General features: G+C 44.8%; 2 protein-coding genes across 3 annotated transcripts; both read right to left on the reverse strand.

Moving 5' to 3' along the window:
• Nucleotides 1-235: 235 nt before the first annotated feature.
• On the reverse strand, nucleotides 236-10,918 carry tent4a (terminal nucleotidyltransferase 4A). 2 transcript variants are annotated; one of them, XM_058046406.1, is made up of 13 exons: nucleotides 9,920-10,918; nucleotides 8,102-8,225; nucleotides 6,470-6,516; nucleotides 6,253-6,373; nucleotides 5,701-5,808; nucleotides 4,260-4,388; nucleotides 3,943-4,150; nucleotides 3,676-3,802; nucleotides 3,502-3,605; nucleotides 3,214-3,398; nucleotides 2,925-3,083; nucleotides 2,619-2,672; nucleotides 236-1,677 (listed from the first exon to the last, which is right to left on the reverse strand). In XM_058046406.1, exons 1-13 carry the CDS (start codon nucleotides 10,666-10,668, stop codon nucleotides 1,513-1,515), a joined length of 2,280 nt encoding a protein of 759 aa, XP_057902389.1. In that variant the 5' UTR covers nucleotides 10,669-10,918; the 3' UTR covers nucleotides 236-1,512. The 2 variants fall into 2 exon arrangements, with proteins under 2 accessions (XP_057902389.1, XP_057902388.1); XM_058046405.1 differs by having other exon boundaries at nucleotides 2,505-2,672; nucleotides 9,920-10,912.
• Nucleotides 10,919-11,110: 192 nt separating this feature from the next.
• srd5a1 (steroid-5-alpha-reductase, alpha polypeptide 1 (3-oxo-5 alpha-steroid delta 4-dehydrogenase alpha 1)) lies at nucleotides 11,111-18,056 on the reverse strand. The gene is made up of 5 exons (XM_058046410.1): nucleotides 17,506-18,056; nucleotides 17,242-17,408; nucleotides 14,807-14,908; nucleotides 14,576-14,726; nucleotides 11,111-14,500 (listed from the first exon to the last, which is right to left on the reverse strand). Exons 1-5 carry the CDS (start codon nucleotides 17,814-17,816, stop codon nucleotides 14,434-14,436), a joined length of 798 nt encoding a protein of 265 aa, XP_057902393.1. The 5' UTR covers nucleotides 17,817-18,056; the 3' UTR covers nucleotides 11,111-14,433.
• Between the last annotated feature and the right edge of the window lie 245 nt (nucleotides 18,057-18,301).

Below are 18,301 nucleotides of genomic sequence, written 5' to 3' on the forward strand. Positions count from 1 at the left end.
CAAACTCTGACCCCAACCATGGACGATAAAATCCCCAATTCCTTACATTTGGCGGATAGATGTAAAAAACTAGTCACCGGCTTCATACTAATATAAGAGGACTGATGGGCAGGGCTGTGGTTCATTCACACACACACACACACACACACACACACACACACACAGGTAGAATGACTCCAGTCCTTTCCAAAGGAGCAAAGTCTGTCGTCATTTGGGAGTGAGGGTGGGAGAAGGAAAAAAAAAAGAACCAACCAGAGACAATCAAGAGTAACCCACTTGCATAGAAATAACACTGGGGTGCATGGTAGTGTTGTTGGCGCGTCACAGTCACAAGTGTGTGAGCGCTGCGTGGCGGGAAACAACACACACACACACCAAGTAAACACAAAGAAAGGCATCGCAAACAATTAGCGGAAGTACCTGGCAATCAAATATACACAAGATTCCTGAATAGAATCAAAAAATATAAATCCCTTTGACTCAAGTCCTTGGTTTAGGAGTACAACCTTCCCACCCCCACCCATAAAGGGAAGCCCCTTATCGCTGAGCACCTTATAGTGTTGGCCTACGCTGATTTACAGCTTCACGGCACAGTTGCGCTCAGATTTAGTGCAAGCAAGTCATCGCTGGCCTCTTTCCAAACACTGAGCATAAAACCCAAGTGACTCTTTCCACAATGCTGACACCTCCAGTGTGGAGAAAGACAAAAAAAAAGGCAGTGACGAATGAAATATGGCAACAATCTTGTGGTTGCAAATGGCAAAATACAATTGCAACTTCTCGCCTCACTTCCCAGCGGGATATCGCAGCGTGCAGTTTTCCTGCCTCTTCCCTCCCGGATGCCTCGGAGCGAGGGGGGAACCCGACGTCCTCGGGCTCCCCTTGTCGACGTTCACGAGACGGATGGAGGAGGGAAAGCGTGAGGATTATTTAAGATAAGCGCTCCTTATCCCTTTCAGAAGGGCAGAGGCGGGATCTCCATCTCTTGGTTCCTATCCAGAGATGACGCCCAAAGGCTCCGTAAAAAAAAAAAAAATTAAACTCTACTACAAAAATAAAATAAACTGTATAAAAATGCTTTTGACATACTGTATAAACACACAAAATTAAATAAGCATTTAGTTTAGTCCCCCCCTCCCCCCAAAAAATATTGCACAAAATAAAGTAAGTGAATAAACTGTAGCGCTGAGCCTTGAACAGCTTTGCTGCTCGGGTCACAACAAGGTTGGAGAGGTGAATGGAAGCTCCCAGCAGCACCAGTCAAACAAAACACACAGAGAGAGCGAGAGAGAGAGAGAGAGAAAGAGAGAGAGAGCGAGAGAGAAGACCGAGAAAAGCCGTAACTGAGAGAAGACAAAATACTGACAGCAACATAATACTGAAAAGCTACAAGGCAGTGAACAAAAGTCAAGCAGAGCTGTCGGCTGCTCCATGTAGCGGTTGCCCCAGTCGAGTGAAAACTGCTGGTCTCTGTGAGGGGGAAGGGCGATAATAGAAGGGAGGGAGTCGTCTCTATCTGCTGGGACTAACCGGGAGGCTGTCCCTCTTTCTGCGCCGCCAAGTGTTGCGGTGGTACTGTGTGTGCATGTGCGTGTGCATGTGTCCGCGGTTGGTCACAACTTGGTTGGTGATGAGTGGCGGGTTGTGGAAGGCCTTCACGTTGAACTTGGGTCCATTCTGAAGAGGACAAGGGGTGGACGATTGGTTGGATGGAGAGAATGGATGGGTCAGTGCGTTTTAAGGATAGAAACATTTGCATTCCATCTTAAATGGCACCTTTCTAATACACGTCAACTGATTGATTCCAGTTGCCGCGCGCAAGGGACTGAAGCCGGAAGGTGAACCCCAGAAAACTTTGACGCAAGTGACTTCAAATTCGCCTTCTCATATTTCATCTCCCCGTCACTAGACAATGGAGGAGTCAGTGTATTCAACATGGAATTAACTACGTTAATGCAAACCAGCATGAAAATGCCAGTGGTGAACAAAGCGAGTCCAGTCTTCCTTCGTTTACAGCGGTTACTTGGCTCCAGACCCAACTGCGATAAATGACAGTGACGGCTAAATAACCCCCTATGTGGCCAAATAAAGTTCAGAGTGCCACCGATTTGATAAAGATGGTGAAAAACGCTATTGAATTTGATCCTGTCCGATAAACGGGAAGTCTGCATCAACAAAATTTTTCCTGCATGTAAAACAAGGCAAACATTTCCACTCAAGGGTCTCCCTGTGAACTGGCGTTGAGGACAGCTTCAAACCCACTAAGGAAACATTGAAGTCCAAAGATAAATAACCGGGTCACGTAGCTGCCAAGTGAGTATTAACTTGTGATGGATGTTTGTTGCCCGTCAACACTGAGATATGTAACTGATTACTGGTGGAATTTATATTGACTCCATATCTAGTCTGAAGACAATAAGGGTGATAAAAAGAAACGGATAATAAGAAATAGGCGGTATGTGATGGAGAAAACGTGTGTGTGTGTGTGTGTGTGTGAGTCCTACCTTGTGAGTGTGGCTGGAGTGGGGGCTAGGCGGAGGCTGGGGACTGGAAGGGGTGGGGGCATGGGCTGAGGGGTGCATGTGGAAGAAGGCAGGGAGACCGGTGTCGATACACACCTGTCTGCCATGTATGGAGTGCATTGTCAAACCCCCAGGGAGTGGGACACGAGTCTGGCAAACAGGAGAATAAAATAGTATATTTCCATGTACTCATTTTGTGGTGGCCCGCCACAAATGTTTTTCCCCCAAGCTAAGTTTTTTCATGTGTGGACGAGAGGCCAAAACACATACAAAAACGCGATTTAAAAGATTAGTACAGAGATGACCAATTGTGCAAGTTATACGACTACGCCATCCCCTCAGACAGACGGCAGTCCTGTGGGAAACACTGGAAAGGTGTTCATGGTGTTGCAGCCTGTTTACCTGTGAGCCAGGAGGCAACAGCAGTTGGGGCCCTCCCATTGCGGGCTTGCCGGTGCCGAGACTAAATCCCGGTGGAAAAGCGAGGCCCAGTGGCGGGAATGACGGGTACGGTGGCAGAGGAGGTGGAGGCACAGGACATGGTGGCGCTGAATCAGAATCCTGACAAAAAGACACACAAAATAAAAGATAAAGTACGGGACTGAAGGAAGGGCGCTGTGGTAAAAGTTGTAGTATCCAGAAGGTGTTTTCTAATCAAAATGAATAAATTAAGTTTAGTAATTTTACTGACATTATCTGAACCGGAGAGCGAGGAGACAGAGGAGGAGGACGAGTGCTGCTGGGGACTAGAGATGGACATAGGGGAGTCTGCGCTCTGGGGGGATGCCGAGTCCCTCTGCTGCTCCTCTGAGGACACGCCGCTGTCGAGCACGCAGCTGGGATCCTCCTCAGACACCGCCCCCTTGGGTGTTGGCACTAGACATGTCCATCAGAGTTTAATGGTGCACGGTGATTTACCACAAAGACTTTAGCTGCTGAAGTATGAAGACAAAATAAATAAGAATAAAAAGAATTGTACCTCTGTTATCAGTCCGTGCCAGATCCCTGACCCCCCACTTTTTGATGATCCACTCTCTGTAGTTGATCACTTCCTGGGTCAACCTGATTATTCTTCCTAAGGTGCTGCGAGGAGGAAAGAAATTCAGTCTCGGTTGAGTACCGTTTTAATCCAGACTCTCTTCTGTGTTCTAACCTTTCAGAGTCTTTGTTGGGATACGAGCGAGCAAGCGGCGATACGGCATGACTGAGAACCGTGTAGGCGTAGTCAAACACCTCTCTGACACGCATGGCGCCATAAGAACCCCTGCCAACGTCGTTACCTGCACAAAAATAAACGTCAGCCAGAGAAGAGTCATCCTAATGCTTTAGTGTTCGGTCTGAGCTTCCTCTCTAAGTGTTCAAATGTATGTGGACAGCACAGAGATCCCTACACAGAAGCCAGAATAAAAGGGGGACATACCTGGAAGCAGTGGATCTTCGATGCAGAGCGTGGACGGCCTGTAACCGTTGGTCATGGCCATCTCGTCTTTGGCAATGTAGGCACCTCCATTTTTAATGCGTATCCCTGTTTTCAAGTAGTTAAAATGGCGGCCGTACAGCTCAAAAAACTCGATCAGCAAGACACCTAGGTTCTCGTTGGGGTTTCTGGTGTCGATACGAGGATGAAGCTGAGGACAGAGAGTGATAGGAAGGGGAATTAACAAATAATGATAGACAACTGTTACCGCAAAGTCTGTACTGGGGCAACTTCCTTTAAAAAAAATGAAGCATACATACCTGCAAGAAGCTGATGACCATGAGGATGAGGCTGTAGGAACTGATTCCCCCCGTGAAGACTTCATTCAGATCTCTCTGCAGCAGGAACTGCTTCAGCACAAAGATCAGGTAAGGCAGCACTGGATACTTCTGAAAGCAGACAAGGTGATACAGCACATATGGCGTATGTATGGCACTTAAGTTGTTCTGGGGGCTACATTTTCAGGCCCAAGGGGGTCTAGTGCAGTATGAGATGGATGGCAGCTGGGTAATAGATTGTACATAGGATGTTCAAGCATAAGGGAGTCCACATGTGCACTTGGCACCAGCACACCTTGGGCCGCAATTCAATGGTGGACTTTGAGGTTGTGTCATCATGGCTTTGCAGCCATTTGCTTTGGACACTTAGTTGAAGAGAGGGGCGGAACTGTCAACCATTCTCACCTGGGGGTGAGTTGGCTCCGAAGGTGGGGGGAGGTACCAGGGCCAAATACATTGTGAGGGTCTGCTAGGAACGTCTGGCAGAGTCTCCGATCAGAAGGCGTTTCGACTCCCAACCCTGGGAGAGCTTCGACCATGATCCATTTGAGGCAGACACGGCGTCCGAGGGGGCCATGTTTCCTACCTGTGGCTGATTTGAGCTCTGCCCCCTCTGTGGTTGAGCCTCTTGGTTGGCCCATGAGATTTGCCGACTAACATGAAGTCTGCTTTAACTGTGATATATAAATGGAGGTAACAGGGGGTATTTACTTGAGGTAACACCTCCCCCACTTCATTATGCAAACAGTTCACAAGCTTTTGGAGCCAGGTGTGAACCCAAAAAACACCTCCAGTTCAGCACCCCTGTGGGGGCCTTGACAATGGAAAAACTCAGCAGTGGAAAATGGGTAAGCACTATCGGTGCTGGAAGGCTTGGCTGACTTTTCAAAGAGGCTTCAAAGAGGTGAAAAGAAGACATGCTATCCTCCCAATGACAAGACTGCACCACAGTGTTGCTCTCTCGCACATTAACAACACTGACACTTACACTGGGGTTGACTGAGTGTGGTTGTCAGCAGTGGGCTGTCAAGCCGCGGCATGCAGCCCCAGAGAACCACGACGCAACATAAACAAAAGGACAAAACCCAAATGATGACATCTTGCCGGAAGATTAGCGCCTGAAATTCCTGTGTTAAAGTTAAAACAAGCATAACTTCACCATCGGCGGGAGAGCCATTGCTAGTGTAATCGAGTAGCACCATCGCCAGCGTGCTTCCATCTTGGGATGGGGCAAAGCAAGTAAAGCTTTGAAATGCTGGCCGGCCACAATTCACAGAGGGAATTTCCAAAGTTCTATATTTGGATGCCACTGTAAAACAGTAATTATGCGACTCTTCTAGAGGGCAGTTTTAGTTAAGTATGTCTCATGACCCTTTTTTGTCACTCTCTCTCCCGTTCTGTCTTCCTATGATGTGTGTCTCACCTGAACATAATCTTTGATGAAGCTGGCCGCCTTGACACCAGTCTCTACGTTGAAGCTGATGTCCACTTTCACCTCAGTCTCCTGGTCAGTAAGCTTGATGATTGGCACCTGGGGAGCGACAAAATCCAGAGCACTCGGCGCTTTAGTGTTAGGTGAGGGGCACTTCCTTCTTCTCACACTTCTTGGAAGGCAGTCTTGACACCAGTGGCCCAGCTTTGCAGACACTCTCAAAGATATCCGCAAACAGATGGATGATGCTAATTGTGTTTGATAGTTTAGTGCACCTCTTCTCCACTAGCTTTTCTTAAAAAGATAAAGTGAGCCAAAGCTTTAGATTTCTGGCTGACCACTTGAAGTCTAAAAAACGCCCCCCCCCCATTGCATAAATAGTGCTGCCAAGTTGTGATTTGGCAGAGCTTCATCCAGTTCCCTGCACTGTTTCTCATTAAGGGAGCTTCTCACACTTCAACGATACCATCAAATAAGTTGATTTCAGGATCAAATTTGAATCACATGAGCATGGGAATAATAGCCAAATCACAGAATACTCACAGTAGCTTTGTCCAGCACTTTGATGGAAAACGGCTCTGCAACGTTGTGCTTGCGAAGAGCCTGCTCCAACTCTTGCAGCGGGGGGCGCTCCCATTTTCCAAACACCACCAGGTCAATGTCACTGTAAGGGGGAGGAAGAAACAAATATCACGTCAAAATAATGTCTGGCAAATCAGAAAGTATACACAGCTCATTGATTGAGTCGTCGGCCTCTTGCCTTGTTGGAAGGTACAGTCCTGTGCTGAAGCTGCCAAATATTTGGACCTAGAAAAGCAAAACCAAGAAACATTTATTCCACTGGTCACGTACCAGGATGCACATTTCACATTTTTGCCACTTCCAATCCCGATCCCATTCTCCTACTGGAGCTCTGTTTGCTTCAATATTACAGTTATTATTGTAGCATCCACTGATGCTATAACAATGAAGAGGACGGGGGTCAATCAACAATTGCTTTATTGAACAAAACAGGTTAGTTTCGGCCGCAACCATGGCAAAAGGATGCAGCAAGAAGAGTATCGGCGAACACGGTTGTCGCCGCACACATTCAGACGGTAGGACAACAGATGCGTCATGGATTAGTGTGTCATTAATCATTAATCCAAAGGTTCCCACGTATTTTCTGTCAAGCAGCCGCTAAGGGACAGAAACCCAAATAGAAATACTATTGACAACCTGATATGTGTTTATACATCTGTACAAACCACTGAATGATTTGCTGGCAGCAGAATTCTGCATACAGTCACATCTGCATCAACACATGCACACGCACATGCACACACACACACACACACACACTTCATTCCCTACCGTTTCCACAGTAAACCCAATGTCTATGCATGATTCCTCCTATTTCCTGGTCTTTTAATTCCAGTTATCGTCACTTGCTTTCCTTTCATCTGACGTCTCCTTTGTTTTTCTTTGCATTTCTGTCAGAAACCTCTCCATCACTCCTCCCCTGTCAGCTCGGCACACTTCTACTGGGTTGAACAGGCAGCCTGTTGATTAGTTTGAGCACTGCTGCTACCTAGCCGGAGGCCTGTGTGTATTGTTCAAGAATAAATACCATGCATGCAAGCAATGCATGATGCCACCGATGCTCCTCCCTCTTATGCAGCCCCCGACACCTCAACAGAACATGCCCCACTATCTGAGAAGCACTGCATTAATCTAACCTGCAAGAAAACACAGCAAAGCATACAGAGAACATGTAACTTTCATAGCCTAAAATTGACATTTTAATGCTGTTATAACAGTAATGTGTGTTCCCAGCTATGCTAGTATCCCTAACATTTGTATCCTCCTATCCTACTCCTGTATGTTACCTTGTACCTGATGTTACCTTGTTGTATGTGACAGACGAGGGAGGCTCATTAGCATTAAAGCTGTGGATGCACTAAACAACGTGCTGCCAGGACGTGTCTAAATTCCAGCTTCAAGGCTAGATTTTGACCAATACCATTCAAACACACTACTACGACTCCACGTTTCAACTCCCAAGTTGCATAACATCCCATATGCATCAGTGATTTACAGTCTATAATATTGAATTGAAGCATCCACACACTGCTGGACAATGCATTTCCGGGTTCCACTTCAGAGCGGGCCGACTGCCAAACGGAGAACGCTGCCAAACGAAGCAAACAATGACTAGAAAAGAAATAGCTGTGTGTTTCAGGGCTGCAAGGAACGGCTCTCCAAATGGGAGACTGGAGTGGAGGTCCTTCCTTTTGCGTCTGGGAAATACGACCAGGCGATAATGGCACAAAAGACAGCGTGCGATTGAGCTTTGCCTGACACAGCTAAGTATGTGAATGTGGGCTTTACAATGAAATAGAACCAAACTTACATCTGCAGTGGGCCACAGTTCCTTGATGATCCTCTCTATTCGGTTGACCACCTCCTTCCTCATAGCGGCCTCTTCCGGCCGTGGAGACATAAAGTTGTAGAAGTCCATCACCTCCTCATGGAGCCTGAGCAAGACGGGAACAATGCAAGGACAATAAATTTTCTGCCTGCATGAAATGTGCGCATTAACATAGATTCATAGTCAGCTCATATGCATTTTACATCATTTTTACCCCCGGCATATTGCACCTTGATGGTCACGCTGTGCAGCAGCGACTCATTTCTTAGCCCAAGCCCTGTGCACACATGTTCTGGATCCAAATGATACATTTACATGCTTGCAAAACGCAAGAGGTATAATGCAAATACATTTCCAGTTATATCACAACTCAAATGCTTGACACATGTTCATAAAGTGGGTTTAAATCCCAAACATTGGCAAGCAAAACCAGTCGGTATGCACTGTGAAACGTGATTCCTCAAGTGTAACCACGCTTAAAGGCTAATGTTTATGTGTTTAGGCATGATGTCAGCGTTGCAGACCGTGTAATACTAACATCTGATCTGCATGTACTGTTGCAACCGTGTGAGTTGAACCGGGGACATGGAAGTGAAAAGTAATCTTGTCCGACATTTGACAATTTGTTTTATGAATTTTGAAGTCATCGATGGATGACGAACAAAAAAATTACTTTGAGGAGAATAGGGAGCCTTGTTGCATATATCTTTATGCGTGCAGATGGTATATAGTGTAGGTGACCCAGAGAAAACCCTTACATTATTACATATAACGGGAATATTTCTTAGCTGTCAAATGCCAAAGAACAGTGGCGCTCTGTTCAACCCTGTGGCCGCTCATTTTTCGAGGAATGCATGCTATGGTGTCAGTGTGAAATACAGAACAGGGGGACTGTCACAATCAATTACTAAAGGCCTGTGGGACTATTCAGTCAGCCCATGTGCCCACGCCTTGGTGAAAGCCCTCTGCCAGCCAGCCAGATAGCCTGCAAGACACACGTCCATGCCAGTAGTCAAAGAAGCACAAGTATCGCTGGAACACCCACTAACGTAGTCCCACTGCACCTCAAAACAAAAGCACAACACTATTTTTTGCAGTTATTTTCAGTGCAAAAATGTCAGTGCAAAGAAGAACCTTTGTAGGAATTCATGCTTTTTGCTAGATTAGTTGGCTTCTCAGTCAAGCTGAAGATGGCAATAGCGAAACACAAGCAAAACAATAACTGAACTTACCGATTCTATTATTATATTAATATTAATTTAGTCATTTACAGAACTATAACTGACAACATACCGTGGGGTTACTTAAAATTCCAGTAGTTTGAGGAAAGTTACCATAAGTATATCAGAGTTAACACGATGACGACTTGCCTGAAATTCCGAATGTATTTAACTAATTAAATAACCGCAATGTGAAAATAACTTGGGTGCGAGTTAGCTCCTTAGTCAAGCTCGCGAGAAAGCGATAGCCCCACTTCCGGTGGAAACTAGCAAACAATTTCAAGACAATACTATTTAGAAATTAGAGCTTAAAATATAAAGTTTAATTGTGTGTCGGAAAAAAAATATTTTTCGAAGTATAACTGGACTTTTAAATGTTAAAAACTCCTACTCAGACAGTGGATTGGTGCTTTTACGTAAGACACAGATGCTATTCAGGGAAGGGCCTTACGCCACTTTACATACGTACGGGTGTATTCAAATTGAAAAGCCGTACATGTCCACGCTTGTAACGTAAATTTTGTAACAGCCCCCCCCCCCCCCCCCCCCCCCAAAAAAAAACACATTATTTAACACTCACCCGAGGACACCGGGATTGTAATTCCTCGTCTTCCAGGGCGTCCAAGTGCTCGCAAAGTTGCCATTAGTGCAGTTAGAAAGCAAGTAATTCACCCCAAAAGTGCTGGCCTTGTTGTCACTTTTCCTTCGGCCAGGGTGGTGGTGATGGTGAGAGTGGTTCACTGAAGGTACCGAGGGGGGGACCTGCTGACGTTTAGCGCACAGCTGCTGCAAAGTAAAAATGTGCTGCATGTCCTGTAGGTTGTGATGAAGATGGTGGTAGCGGTTGTTGTCCATGGTGTCCCCCAAACTGAAGAGCAAGCTGGCACCGCCGACGTTTTTATTGACAGATACATAACCAGTTCTCTCCTTTGAGCAGACGGCCGGGGGACTGTCCGCCCCGGTTTCCTGCGACGGCGACGAAGAAGCGATAGATCCAGATTTGGGGGGCGTTATTCCCTTCCCCACATCTGTCTCGGAGGTGAAAAGGCTTTGTACGTTCCAGTTGGACAGCGTCATCCCCAGCGAGGAGGACGCGGTGGCGTCCTTACCGCAAGCGTTCATGATGCTGTGATGGCTGCCCGTAAAGCTCTTGCTCGCATTTTTCAAAACGTCAAACGCGGCGTAACTCACACACTGGTTGTGGTTCTGGTTGTGGAGCTGCTGAGCGGAGAGTGTCCGTACTCCCTGAGAGGTTTCCCAGACGTGCATCCATAAGGCGTTAGCAGGTCCTTTCTGTTCGGGCTGAATCCAAGCTACCCTCGGATCCATTCAACTTCTTTCTCCGGTCACCCCCCCTGTTAAGTATCGAACTAACGCCAACGAGTCCGTCGTGATGCCGTACGGATCCCCGGGACCAGAGAGACGTACAGGGAGACGAGAGGGCAAATATTTAACCGTTAAAACGATTTGGGACCATGGATAAAGCGGCCCCCTCTACGCCGCTAGATGGGGAGAAAACGCTAGCCGTTTTCTACGGGGATTCAATATGGCGGAGTCTCGTCAAATCCTTGCGCATGCGCGCTAAGAGGGGATCCTTAAAGAACGACTACGCCCCCTCACCCCGCCCACTTCTCCAATACCGCTCTAGCGGCCGGCTGAGGTACTGCACCCACATTTGTTGACTTTTTATTTAACAAAAATGAAACTCACAAATAGGTTCTGATTATGTTCATGTTTACTATTGTAACTTTGGTAAGCATATTTAAAATATACCAAACAATTGTAAATGTCATTCATTTCCCACATCATATTATCACCTGTACATATACTGATATGTAACTTTGTCTCTTCTATTACTGTATTGGTGGGGGAATAAGTACTAAAAACATGTGTGCAGAATGTGCTATCTATCCAGCAAAACATGAATCATAACCCAGTAGAGATCATCTGCCATATAAAATACTCACAAGGCAAACATCTTTTCATGCTTCTCACATACTGAACCATACCCTTTCTATATAGTATTTGTAATACTGTATTTGCAGTTTCCCACATAACAGCAGGTGGTGTTCTGCATCAGTGGCAGCCATATCCCAGCCTGCCCATTATGCATCCATCATGAAGCAGAGGAAGACAGGCTACGACATAACCAGCACCTTGTGGGATGAGTATACATTATAAAAGAGAGTGAGGGAGAGGGAACGCCTCTTGCATAATGCTTTGCCCCGACCCCGGCTGCTCACGTGTAGCATGTGACAGAGTCAAGGAAAGCCCCCCAGAGCAAACTATGTGTCAGAAAAGATATGCAGCTCTCTCTCCCTCACAAAACACCCATGCAGACATGCACACAGCTGCTCACTCCCACTGCCTGTGTAAAAAAAAAATAAAAAATCTAAGCCGTATCCTTATCTTCATCTCTCAGTGCAGGAAACATAAGCATCAGCTTGGCACACGCTGCAAGCACACGCACAACAACAAGAGCAGGTTATGAGGCTTTGTATCATGCGTTTTCATGGCTGCTTTGCCTCACTGTCATCGTTTATGTGATTACACGCATTGGGAACGGCTGGAACACAATCCCGCCCACCCACGACACCGGACTATTGCTGTGTGTAACATGACGTGGCGTCAGGTTGTAGTCAAGCAGATGAGGCAAACAAGTCTATTAGCAGCTTGGTGTCAAGTGAAGCCAGAGCGAAATGCTGCATTCAGTACTTCCGTTGTTTTTGCACGTGGATAGATAGTCCATTCAAGAAACAGGTGTGGACTGAAGTCACAATTTTGGTGAATTTCGACTCGACTCGGACTTTAGTCCATTCATTCATTCATTTTATACCGCTTTTCCTCACGAGGGTCGCGGGGCACATATAGACAAACAACCATTCACACTCACGTTCATACCTATGGACAATTTGGAGACGGCAATTAACCTAGCATGTTTTTGGAATGTGGGAGGAAACTGGAGTACCCGGAGAAAACCCACGCATGCACGGGGAGAACATGCAAACTCCACACAGAGATGGCCGAGGGTGGAATTGAACCCTGGTCTCCTAGCTGTGAGGTCTGCGCGCTAACCACTCGACCAAAGTGCCGCCTGACTTTAGTCCAATGACCTGCAAATACTTGAGATTTTTAGTGATGTTAATAAAATGTGTCCATTCAAAGTATTTAACCAATCATGAATGTCATTTCCAGTATATTTTCCAACAGAATCTGCCTCACTGAATTTTCTGTTAACAGACTAAATCCTGAATGTTGTGCCAGACATCTTTTTCTGTGACCAAGTATTGTCACATGTCTTATTTTATTGGGAAAACACAATCAATTGGATTTAAAAGACTGTGACATTGGACACGCTGCTTATGACTTGTAAGGACTCAAACATTTCAAGCCCATGGACTTCAGACTTTGCTCGACTTGGTACATCCTTAATTGAGACGTATAAAACACTGATTTTCTCCCACTGCCGTCAAGAAATAACACAAAAATGCAGAAAAATGCTCAGTCTCTTGTCGAGTCCAGGAGAGTATGAACAAGCTTGTGTTGGACTAACAAAAATTCATACTATTCATTCAATTCATCATTCATTTTCTACCGCTTATCCTCACGAGGGTCGCAGGGGGTGCTGGAGCCTATCCCAGCTGTCTTCGGACGAGAGGCGGGGTACACCCTGGACTGGTCGCCAGCCAATCACAGGGCACATATAGACAAACAACCATTCACACTCACATTCATACCTATGGACAATTTGGAGTTGCCAATTAACCTAGCATGTTTTTGGAATGTGGGAGGAAACCGGAGTACCCGGGGAAAACCCACGCATGCACGGGGAGAACATGCAAACTCCACACAGAGATGGCCGAGGGTGGGATTGAACTTGGGTCTCCTAGCTGTGAGGTCTGCGCGCTAACCATCGCATTACCACTCGTAAATGACAAATGTTATTTTAGTTGTATTATACCGTGCTCCCCTCCTCTTTAAACATGTATAACAGGAATGTTAAAATGTTACATTTAAAGATGCAAGATAAGAATGCCAGCTAGAAGATACAATTGTTTGGATAGTTCCCATGCAGTGTAAAACCTCATCAAGCAAAAGCTGTAGCTTTCCCATTCAATCCTGTAGAAATATGAATATTGCATTTCACAAGAATGTGGCATGCAGACGACACACAAAGGAACAAACAGCCTAGCGTTGGACGTTTGATGGCTTTTGATTGTAAATAGTCTAGTCATGATATAAATGAATATTTCTTATTCTGTCGTCTCATCCAGGGATCCGGTCTCTTTAGACCCTGACAGTAGTGATGTGTTCAGGCGACACCGGCCATTTCAGACATAGCCGAGTTATGATTGAGCGCCATACTTGCTCCAAGCAGGTCCAAATGTCAAGGACAGCCCTGCTACAGTTACAGGCTGGAGGTGCGGTTACATTTTATGTCTTTTTATGTACTGCATTTGAGAGGATGAGGTGGAAAAAAAATGAACAGGAGGTCCCTTACTTATCCATTCCAGTCAAGTGGTTGTTAAATAGAACTGATGACTCTTGAGATACAAAAATATGAAAAGCCTGCTTTGCAATTCTTCTTTATGGTTCTTTATAGAGCAAAGCATGTTGGCTTTGCTTCCACTTCAAACTCGGAGTCTGTATATCAAAAATATTGAGTAGATATTCATGCATAATAAGAAAAAACCCTAAAAAAAACTCCACCAGTGGTGACCTATAACTATAACAAACAAAGGAAGTGCAGCAGTGGAACGCTTGAAATATTAAAAACAAACCAAAAAACTAAACAACCCTACGTTGCTGTCGCTGAAGATTGATTCATGTCCTGAAGGTGGCGCTAACAAAGTCGTTTCCCAACAAATGAATGAATATAATGTCCTTCAAGATGGTAAATAGGGGCGAGAGAGCAGGAACTTTGTGTTTTCTAAAACAATTTCCACATTAGTTTGCATGTTTGTGTTGCCGATGGAATTTTTCCCATTTTTTGTGCAGCCCTATAGTTTTTTTTAAAATCCTCCTAAAAAGTATATGGGATAGTTTTGGAATTAAAAAATACCCTGCCTGTAGGGAAAAAAACGGCAGTATATTCTAATACAAAAATGGGATTAATGCCTTCCGTGTTTTTGGGTAGTCTTCAAATTTAGCAAGGTACCACCTGCATAGAGCAAAGACACAATCCATGAATTATTACTGCTACTGAATGGAAACCATGGCGTGCTTATCTCCTTACTTGTGGTGACCCACAGCCCTGCTCCTGAGAATCACGATGGTGAAGACGGCAAAGGCTGCGCTGTGTACAGATTGGCTCGCCACAGCGAAGCCCACCCATTCGGTTATCTCCCCTAAAAAGTTGGCACCAGACACGTACTCAAACATTCCACCTGCAATTGCAATCAAGTCCATGTTGTTGTCTTCCGCCTGCATGTTATTAGCTGATGAAAGATCATATTCCATGCCAAACCTTTAGGGATTTTATAACCAGTCTCTCCAGGCTTCCTGAGGTTCCTCAGAATGTGGTCGGAATGCAAATTCACCAGCAAACCAAGGAACCACAGCGCAGATCCTAGAAAGAGATAAATCAATAGTTGCTTTAATAAAACACAGGCATGATAAAAAGCTGGAACGCTGAGCTTTTCACCGTATTGACCTTTGCATGTACACTCAAAAAAAGCAACATGGGTTTATCAACAAAAGTGTAACATGTAGTTTCTGCTATATTTATTCATGTTTAGTGGTTAGACATTTTTCAATCATGTAGTTTTAACATGACAAGCAAAATCCTTAAAACTACTTGATCGCTTTATGTCAGCTTCAGGTTCAGATTGGAATCCCATTTGCAATACCTCTCCAGAGCAGAAGGTGGCAGTAACACTTCATTCATTCATTCATTCATTCATTTTCTACCGCTTTTCCTCACGAGGGTCGCGGGGGGGTGCTGGAGCCTATCCCAGCTGTCTTCGGGCGTAAGGCGGGGTACACCCTAGACTGGTCGCCAGCCAATCACAGGGCACATATAGACAAACAACCATTCACACTCACATTCATACCTATGGACAATTTGGAGTCGCCAATTAACCTAGCATGTTTTTGGAATGTGGGAGGAAACCGGAGTACCCGGGAGAACATGCAAACTCCACACAGAGATGGCCGAGGGTGGAATCGAACCCTGGTCTCCTTGCTGTGAGGTCTGCGCGCTAACCACTCGACCACCGTGCCGCCGCTTCTTGCATCCATCAAAAGTTAAACCATCCCTGGTGGAGAAAGATCTCAATTGGTAAGTTCACTTTCACTTTTAATTCTGTGATCTTTCTTTCGTTGTTTTATGTATTTTAGATACTTATGCCTGCTAGTTTTTGTGTTGTTACCTTTTAGCTAAAACTAAACTGCTGCCCATTGTTAAACACCACGTAGACAACACATAGTAGATCAGTTAAAGTAAGATTATTGGTAGGTGGAAAAATTAACAATTGTAAGACAATGGGCTGTTCACATGCCTGTAAAAATTAACTTGTGACTTGTTAAAACGGCTGACGCTAAAGTGGTCATGTTAGGCTGAAGTGCACGGTCACGTGCGTGCACGGAGATGATCATTTTGTCCTCCCAAACATATGTGCAGGTGTATGATAAAATAGTAGTTTATGGACGTATTTATTGATATTATTTCACAAAGCGGGACATACATCACAACTTTCTTGATAGAGCAGCAAGCCAGATTATAGTACATTCATATTATACAGAATGAAGACAATCCCAGCTCCTTGTAAGGTTTTTTTCATCCCCAAAAATGTGTAATCAAATATTAATGTTAATTTGTGTGGGTGTATGAATGGTGTGTTCCTCTATGTATTTTCAGAATAAATATTTTTATGGTGTGTTTCTTTAGGCAGTTATTTGTATAATCCCAATTATTGCAACAAATATGAAATATTTTTCAAAGCAGCTCAAAGCTCATTTTTCAAGTACTGTTACTTAACATTTATATTTTAATTTTTATAGAACAGCGTTCATGTTTTTATTTAAGAAATATGTCAAACCGTGAGGAAAAGTTCATAACTAATAAAAAATGCATGATTATGTATTAATTCAGCTTTTTATTAACCTTTGACGTGTTGCTTTGATTGTTAGTCACTAAACTAAGCTGACCTGTCCTCCTCACTCTTGTCTCAATTTATCCCAGGAACTTGATACTATGAAGATGTCCTGTGTCACAAACTAAAAGGGTCTCCTGTTCAAGTTCACCTACATCTGCCATCCACCTGAAAGGGACCGGTTCTTCAGCTTCATCAAACCAAAGAGTTTGACTGGCTGATGACACGCCCTCGCCGGTCTCAGGTTCATGACAGAGTACTTTCAGTTCATACATTTCGTGGCAATCAAGTCAAGATATGCTTTTTTGTCTGTCATTGTTTGCCTGTTTTGAAGAATACAGTCATTTTACAAATAAAATCCTCACGAGGGTCGCGGGGGTGCTGGAGCCTATCCCAGCTGTCTTCGGGCGAGAGGCGGGGTACACCCTGGACTGGTGGCCAGCTAATCACAGGGCACATATAGACAAACAACCATTCACACTCACATTCATACCTATGGACAATTTGGAGTGGCCAATTAACCTAGCATGTTTTTGGAATGTGGGGGGAAACCGGAGTACCCGGAGAAAACCCAGGCATGCACAGGGAGAACATGCAAGTCCACACAGAGATGGCCGAGGGTGGAATTGAACCCAGGTCTCCTAGCTGTGAGGTCTGCACGCTAACCACTAGACCGCCGTGCCGCCTTGGGTGGAAATTATTTCCATAATTTTATCACGTTCACCCAACAAATTATTTCTTTGAGTGTACTGTAAGTCTCATGTTAATGCATTTAATGGCCATCCGGGAGACAAAACAGTGCACTTACCTGTGATGAAGCACGGTCGTGTAATCCAGTCTGCAGGGTACTCGGCATAGTGGCTCAGGTATCTGATCTGCATGAAGCCATTGTAGAGGCAGAAAAGGGTCGCCAAAGCAAACGACATGAACGGTGTTGGTTTACCTCCACGAATTAACAATGGATAAACAAGCGATCTGTAACACAAAAAAGCATCACCTGATAGTGTCCATTGTACCCAACTCAACTATGGTGCATTCACGTGTACAAGCACGAATGGAGAATAAGACTTACCTCTGTGCGTAGTGGCAGAGATACATAGCAATGATCAATTTATTAGTGAGCAGTGATGTTTTGGAAGCAGAAGTCCACACTAGCAGACCCACGGGCACCAGAAACGCGGGCAGCTCCTGGACGCACCAAGCGAACTTCGCATTCACTGGAAATCCGTGTCCATACATGGCATATCGGCCGTAGGGTACATTGGTAGACAGCAAACAGAAAAATGTCCAAGCTGCCATTAATAACATCAAGTACGCCATGCAGTCCAAGACGTACTGCTCTTCCTCTTCGGAAGAAAAGATCGCCGAAAGAACAATGTCCATTTTGACGGCGAGGGAGGGGAGGCGAACAATGACAATGGAACCTCAAGCTGAAAGTACAGTGTAATGGAAGTTTGAAGTCGAGAGAAGCCTCATTGTCGGACAGGGTGGTGTTGCGCTGGGCCGAAATCACTTGGCTACACTGTGCCAAATGCCAAGTGATGTGTGGGTCGATACGGAAATTGATACTTCGATACTTCTGATACCGGTCATTTACGCTTTAGAGTTCTGTAATTAAAATATCGCTACTTTAACACTTTAGTTATTTGACACTTTAGTTATTTGAGGAATGTACATCTTTGACAAGGAGCACATGGGCGTATAAATAAATACGTTTTAAATACGTTTTAATTTGTATAGTAGTTATTAATGTGTTGGGATGGTTTTATTACTTTACTGGCTGTCTTTTTTATTGTTTAAAACACAATTTTGATTTTATATGATTTAGTTTTTTCCCTCTTGTTTTATATTAGCTTGACAAAAACATG

Source organism: Doryrhamphus excisus, chromosome 14 (genome assembly GCF_030265055.1).
Source record: "Doryrhamphus excisus isolate RoL2022-K1 chromosome 14, RoL_Dexc_1.0, whole genome shotgun sequence".
Lineage (NCBI taxonomy): Eukaryota > Metazoa > Chordata > Actinopteri > Syngnathiformes > Syngnathidae > Doryrhamphus > Doryrhamphus excisus.

What these genes read in the sequence shown, in the direction of transcription:
- srd5a1 (XM_058046410.1), bottom strand. Translation starts at nt 17,816, where the DNA reads ATGGACATTGTTCTTTCGGCGATCTTTTCTTCCGAAGAGGAAGAGCAG. An exon ending in TGGTTATAAAATCCCTAAAG is followed by an intron (nt 14,727 to 14,806) that starts GTTTGGCATGGA and finishes TTGCAATTGCAG; the next exon opens with GTGGAATGTTTGAGTACGTG. An exon ending in AGGGCTGTGGGTCACCACAA is followed by an intron (nt 14,501 to 14,575) that starts GTAAGGAGATAA and finishes TGCTCTATGCAG; the next exon opens with GTGGTACCTTGCTAAATTTG.
- tent4a (XM_058046405.1), bottom strand. Translation starts at nt 10,668, where the DNA reads ATGGATCCGAGGGTAGCTTGGATTCAGCCCGAACAGAAAGGACCTGCT. An exon ending in AACTGTGGCCCACTGCAGAT is followed by an intron (nt 6,517 to 8,101) that starts GTAAGTTTGGTT and finishes TTGCTTTTCTAG; the next exon opens with GTCCAAATATTTGGCAGCTT. An exon ending in CCCAACAAAGACTCTGAAAG is followed by an intron (nt 3,606 to 3,675) that starts GTTAGAACACAG and finishes TCCTCCTCGCAG; the next exon opens with CACCTTAGGAAGAATAATCA.